The sequence below is a fragment of the Protobothrops mucrosquamatus genome, unplaced genomic scaffold, assembly GCF_001527695.2.
Source record: "Protobothrops mucrosquamatus isolate PMUCROS unplaced genomic scaffold, P.Mucros_1.0 scaffold_280, whole genome shotgun sequence".
Taxonomy (NCBI): domain Eukaryota; kingdom Metazoa; phylum Chordata; class Lepidosauria; order Squamata; family Viperidae; genus Protobothrops; species Protobothrops mucrosquamatus.
Window position 1 is genome coordinate 2,369,344 of NW_015386356.1, and position 7,006 is coordinate 2,376,349.

The following is a 7,006-nucleotide window of genomic DNA, read 5'->3' on the forward strand; positions in this document are numbered from 1 at the left end:
ATCCCCACTGTCAAACATGGAGATGGAAATATTATGTTTGGGGGTGTTTTTCTGCTAAGGGGACAGGACTTCACCGCATCAAAGGGACGATGGACAGGGCCATGTACCGTCAAATCGTGGGTGAGAATCTCCTTCCCTCAGCCAGAGCACTGAAAATGGGTTGTGGATGGGTATTCCAGCATGACAATGACACAAAACACATAGCCAAGGCAACAAAGGAGTGGCTCAAGAAGAAGCACAATAAGGTCCTGGAGTGGCCTAGCCAGTCTCAAGACCTTAATCCCATAGAAAATCTGTGGAGGGAGCTGAGGGTTCGAGATGCCAAATGTTAGCTTCGAAATCTTAATGACTTGGAGACAATCTGCAAAGCGGAGTGAGACAAAATTCCTCCTGAGATGTGTGCAAACCTGGTGGCCAACTGCAAGGGGTCAAATACTTATTTCACTCATTAAAATGCAAATCAATTTATAACTTTTTTGAAATGTGTTTTTCTGGATTTCTTTGTTATTCTGTCTCTCACTTTTAAAATAAATCTACCATTACATTTATAGACTGATCATTTCTTTGTCAGTGGGCAAACGTACAAAATCAGCAGTGGATCAAATTATTTTTTCCCTCACTGTACCTTCTGTATATAGAAGTTCTTTGGATTCCAGCCTATGAATGCATGATAGAAAAAACTGGGGGAAAATTCAGATACAATTTTACAACCAGTATTTTTTATTCATAAATCGTAGCATGCAAAAGATTAGATCCAAGTAGCTGATACATTCTGGTGGCACATTTCTAATTTCCATGTGCTTATGCTTATAAAATTTTGAATCAAGGAGATTGTCATATTATATCAAGCAACATATTAAAAAAAAATCAAAAGAAAACTTCATAGCAATAATACAGTTTCTCAAAATAGGAAGCATTATAATTTTACTAATGTAGTTGACTAATTGTAGTTGACTAAGAATCACTTTTTCTCAAAAGTAGAGACACAGGTATTGTGGCTGATCTTATCAGACATTAATGCACATCATTCCCTCAATACAGAAGTATTGTGTCCAGAAACAGCTATGAATATGTAAGTAGTCTGTTTTATGGTAATGATGTTGTAGTGCACATATTAATCAATTAAACTTAATATTCTTCCAAATTTTACACACAATCATAAAATTGCTGTGTGATTTCTTTCCTTGGATCATTCAGAAAAATAAGAAGTAGCAACTACAGAAACATATTAGTAAGTTAGAATTTCATTTATCTGCCCATCGCAGAACTATATTGGGGGTATGTGAAATATTCAAAATAAAAACATATTATAGCTATATTATGAATGTGCAATTAGTGTCCCCCTACAAGGTAAGACATGATATTTATGGAAGAAAGCAATGCCATTTGACCATGACATACTGTGTTTCCCCGAAAGTAAGATCCACCCAAAAAATAAGCCCTAGCTTGATTTTTGGGGGCTAGGCCTAATATAAGCCATACCCAAAAAATAAGCCCTAGTTTTGGGGTAAAGCGCACACCTAAAAATCAAGCTAGGGTGGGGGTAGAGCCTACCATTGCAGCCAGGCCTCCCATGGATCGACACTTGCCGTGCCAGCCCACTTCTTCTGCAGCCAAAGGAGCAGCTTCATTCTGCAGCTAAGAATGGAGCTTGGGCCTACATTTCTGCATTTCCAGAAAGGCCTCTTGACTGTGAAATGCAGGTCCAAGCTCCATTCTCAGCTGCAGAATGAAGCTGCTCCTTCAGCCGCAGAAGAAGTGAGCTGGCTGGATGGGCTGTCGGCCCCCCCAAAATGGGGGGGTCTTATTTTTGGGAAAACATGGTACCTTGTGGTCAATTTATTAGATACAATTAATTCATGAGACACAATTTCAGATTCAGCATAGATATAACAGTCATATGAAATAATCCAATCCTTATGTAGTACAATTTCTAGTTAAATGGCTGAATGTCTCTAGTCCACATGATGCAGCTGTGCTACCATGCTTTCAAAATAATCATTTTTGAATATTTAATTTGAAATTTTTGTACTATCCAAGCTTTTTTTCAAACCTCCCTCAAAATGTGAGAAACTGCCAAATATTTCACACCAAAGGAACAAGAATTCAATACTGGAACTTTTTTGTTGGCCTGCTTATCTTTTTACTTTACAATACATTTACTTACATAGAGTCTCTTATGTCTAATAAATAAAATGAAGTACTCTAATCTTCTAGAGAAAAATAAAATTAGTATCTGGGAACATCTATGACATTAAGTTAGGCAGTCAAATGACCACAGGTATATATCATCAATTTCAAAACTGTTCCATAAAAGAAATATTTAGTTTCGGGATACTTTTACTATTTGTTTCAAAGACATGTCATAGTCATTAAAGTAAAATATTTCATTGAGTTGCTATATTTCAGATGTATATTCTCTCTATGCCTATAGGACTACTCTTTTAGAGAACAACAACTTTTTCCTATTAATGTTTTTTGCTCAGCCCATAGAGCCTGGAAAGCAAAATAAAATATTAAGACCAGTCAAGCTTACTTCAGAAACTGATCTTACAGTATTTATGTATTCTTTGTATATCTAAATTTTGCAACATGATTACATACTTTTTTTTAAACATTCAAGGAATTATGAACAAGATGGCACAAAAGGACTGAAGAAACTGAAGAGCATAGTGAAAAGAACAAATAGTTCAATTTAGGACTGCAATTAATGCTGATTGCAACTCTTCCAGTATTTGTTTAATATACTTTCTTTAAACAGACTTATAAACTCACCACAAGATTCATATAAAATAAGTTAATGACATATAGATAGATCACATGGAAGACACCAAAGAAAAACTGGCTTTATATTTTCAAAGGCTTAAAATTTAAAGTTTGGCAATAGATTCAAATATTATCTTTAGAATTCTGAAGACTAAAAGCATCATAGAACTAACATGTTCTCAGCAAAATGTGCTATACTCAACTAAATTTACAACTGCAACAATTGTTAACACATCAGTTTTAACATGATCATCTTTCCAGTCTTTCCTCATCAGACATTACCATAATTCCACAATTAAAAAGAATGAGGAATCTGGAATTCCTGAATTCTTTCTGTGCTACTCCCATGTGACCGTTTGAAAATTTTGGTTTTAGTGCAGAATATTCAAAAGCAGAAAACAGTATTAACATCTGTGAACATTCCAATAGTATTGTACATCTTAAAAATTATTGCATAGTTTTATGCATTATTCTAAAATACTAATCTGCTTATTAAATAGTTTTATAGAAACCACACAGCTGTCTGTGCATTAGAGCATTTACTACCTTGATCTTCTATCCTTTTTGGATTTGTCTGTACATTTATCCATAGTCTTCTCATTGTCTCCTCTGCACTTTGGGCAATACCATTTTCCCTTTGGTTTATAAGTGAGTCCGACACATGAAAAATGAAACCATTCAATGGGACACAGATCATTGTCACAGCCTATCATTTCTCCATAAGACACTTGGTCACAGAGACAGTAAGTTGGCTCATTAGGGTCAACTGCAAATTCTACTGGTGAAGCTTCCCTTTCTTGTTTAGCTTTAGAGCGTTTTTTCTTCTTAGCAGATTTGGATCTTTTTTCTTTAGGTGGCTGGTCATCATATTCATCAATTCCATTTGCTATATGGCATATATCACGGCTTTCACTAGTACGTTGCCGACGGGGTCTTCGTGAAGATCTTTCTGGTTGACATGTATCCTGTTTTGACTTTTCGATAGGTTTTTCAGTATCTGACAGATCTTGAAAGCACTGAGAGTGGGACTCTATCTGCCGGGCTCTGTTCTCCACTAACTCAAGCATTTGAGTAACTATTTGGATTTTTTCATCTCCAAGTTCTTGACTGTTGATCAAAGCCCGCTGAAGATATTGCTGCAAACGCTTTTTCTGTGCAGGGTCATCTTCAGCTTTGTATTTCTCATACACCTCATCAATTTCTTTCAAAGCTTCTGTTGAAAAGCATCACAAGAGTATCAAACTCAAAGTCCCTAAATCATAGTTTTCTATTTTATGAATATTACATATAAAATGTAAATTATAGTAATAAGCCAGGGCTAGCTCCACAGTGCCTGACAAGATCAGCAAACTGCTATTCTACTTCTGGCAGCTGATGTCCTGCTATGGAGCGGTGAGGCACTTTAAATTGCTTTTGAACCAATGAACCAGTATGCTCCTTTATCACTCACTCAGTCTACTTTGCTCTTGTTTCACTTGTTAACTCAATTGAATATGGGCAGGGACTCATGTCACATTCTTTGGGATACCCCTCATCAGATGCGAGACTATGCTTTCCAGGGCTTAATGTTTCTAGCTACTGCTTTGGGTTGCAGAAAATAATTCAGGAGGCCACAAAAATGAGTTTATTAAATCTATTTGATGTTCTATTATCTCCAATATAAAGTTTCATTATTGAGTGAATTGCAGCAGCTTTTAGAAGGAAAATAGGAACAAAAGCTTTGACAGGATAGTTATATGCCAAAATTGCCTTATTCAAGGTCACAAAAATAAACTATTATTTAATACATTCAGTAAAACCAAAAATGCTTTTTTAATTTATATCTATCTTTTTGTTAGGATCTGAAGATGGTGTACAATGCATGGCACCACACCTCCAATTTTCCACAACAGTAACCCTGTAGGCTGAGCTTAGACTAGCCCCAATTCAAAACCATAGTAAAATTATATCCAACTATCTACAAAAAAGTTTATAGTGACAATCCTCAATATTCTTCCAGTGTAAAATGCTTCTAAACTCAGTAAGACTCTTTCATAAATTGGTCTGTTGTGTGCTTGTCTCCCAAAGTAATTCACACTTCAAAAAAAAGGGCCAACACCTTATTTTCTCTTGACTGACCTGCACTTCCGGTTATCTTGGTGCAAAAAGTCCCACTGGGGACAAGATAATCAAATGAGTTTAAATGTGGAGGAGTACCGTCCTTCCCCAAAAGAAAAAAAATGTACTAGCTCAGTGTTTCTCAACCTTGTCAATTTTAAGGCATGTGGACTTCAACTCCCAGAATTCCACAGCCAGCATTGCTGGCTGTGGAATTCTGGGAGTTGAAGTCCACATGCCTTAAAATTGTCAAGGTTGAGAAACACTGTAATAGCTTCTCTGTTACTACTGATGTACTAACAAAGAGTATATATATTATAATTCATAATAAAAACACGTGTACGTGGGTCTGCTTATACAATTGGGCATTTATATTTCAACCCGCCCCCTTTAAACATTGTTTAAGTAACATTGCCTTTCCTGCATTCTATGGTGGTTGGATACACTGTAGTACTGTGAGGCAACTAAAAAACTACTTAGAAGCAAGTGAGTTAAACTTATGTTCTCTGAAGACTGGCACTCAAATGACTAGCAAAAAAAAAGGGAGTCACCTTACTTAACTCTCATATAGCTGCTGAAGCAGCATAGGTTTATCCCCAGCTCTGAAACATAACCGCCTACCGAGGGAAGATCTGACTGAACGATACATTTTCACGCATTCGCCACATCCGGAGCATCATCCCAAACAAGGCAACGTGCCTCCTCGTCTCCGCCTCACTGGCGGGACCGTGACAGGGGCCCGCGTGCGCGCGGCGAACCAGGGCCACTGTCAGCGCCAGAAGCCGGAGCGGCCCCGGCCGCCACCCACCTCGCGCTCCCTCAAGGCCTAACACGAAGCCTCCTCGGGCCGGCTTCTTCCCAAGGGTGGGGTGAGGGCAAAAGAAGGGTGGCCATTTTCTCTGCCCCCAACCCAGAGTCGGGAGGAGGAGAAGGGAATCGCCCCTCCTCTTCAGGGGGAAGAGCGCTTCCACTGAGCTGAGGGGAGAGCAGTTGCCATAATCAGTTGCCAGCGCCCGTCACCGGCTCAACCCCCGTCCCCCCGTCGCGCTCGCGCCTCTCTTGCTCACCGCGGCAGCGCGTGTCCATCTCGCGCAGGAGCGAGGCCAACCTCTGCATGTCCAGCGGCAACGACTCGACGCACTCCAGGTAGTCTTGCACGTAGCGCGCCAACAGCCTCTCGGACGCACCTCCGCACGGGAAGCTCGCGACGCCCCCGGCCCCGCCGGCGGCAGTGGCAGCAGAACCGGCAGCTGCCCCGGCCGTCGCCCCAGACCCCGCCCCCCCGGGCTGTTGCCCCGGCGACCCCAACATCGTTACCGGACGTGACACCCCCTTCCCTCTTCGTTCAGCCCGCTCGGATCGCTCCAGGGCAGGAAGGGAGGAAAGGGGGCAGTGAGGGAGACTCTCAGGTGGCTGCGTCTTTAATCGGCCGAAGGGGGGGGGCTAAGAGAAATGCTCTCCTGCCTCACTTGGAACTCCCCGCCTCTTTTTCCTTCCTCGCACCCCCTTCGATCCGCAGAGTACGCATGCGCAAGGCCCTGTCCTTATAAGGTGCGGCCGGTTCACATTCTCCCGCCTTCCCCTTACGGCCTATGCCATTGGTCCAACATGGTGGGACGTCAGAAGACAAACGGGGCGGGAGGAAAAGGCGGGATTTCATTTAAAGAGACCGAGTCAGAATTAGACTCTGCCGGGTCTCAAGGAAACGTGCTATCTCCCCGCCCTAGGCCGCTCCCACTCTTCCCTCCAGTTTTCTCCGCTCGGGGAGATGAGCAGTAATAAAGCCATAGGAAAGAAGCATACTTACGAACACGAGCCGGCCACGGCTCTTTTTTCATCCATCCTCTTTTTATAATCGGGCATGGAAACAGAAGAATCGCGGGTAGCCAAATTCAAGAAAAGCAAATGTAACTCCCAGGCAAGGTTTTCACGACATCCCAGCTGCATTGAGTCTCAGCGTCACACGGGATCTGCGGTAACGTCTGAAATGAGCGAGAGTGAGCAAACGACCATTAAGTCGCCTCATCCACTCGCGAAAGAACCTCATTCCTTGATGGCAAGAGTTAAGCTTCCTGGTCCCCCTCTCGTCCCTCGCAGCTTCCGGAACTAGTTAGGTGGCGCGATGTAATTAAGTCGAAAAAGG

The 7,006-nt window shown here is 41.5% G+C and overlaps 1 protein-coding gene across 1 annotated transcript; it reads right to left on the minus strand.

Moving 5' to 3' along the window:
* Window positions 1–3,107: 3,107 nt before the first annotated feature.
* Window positions 3,108–6,174, minus strand: ING2 (inhibitor of growth family member 2). The gene is made up of 2 exons (XM_029287266.1): window positions 5,931–6,174; window positions 3,108–3,979 (listed from the first exon to the last, which is right to left on the minus strand). Exons 1-2 carry the CDS (start codon window positions 6,172–6,174, stop codon window positions 3,309–3,311), a joined length of 915 nt encoding a protein of 304 aa, XP_029143099.1. The 3' UTR covers window positions 3,108–3,308.
* Window positions 6,175–7,006: the final 832 nt, after the last annotated feature.

Coding starts and splice junctions, on each gene's coding strand:
- ING2 (XM_029287266.1), bottom strand. CDS start 6,174: ATGTTGGGGTCGCCGGGGCAACAGCCCGGGGGGGCGGGGTCTGGGGCG. Junction 3,980..5,930: donor GATGGACACGCGCTGCCGCG/GTGAGCAAGAGA, acceptor GCTTTTCAACAG/AAGCTTTGAAAGAAATTGAT.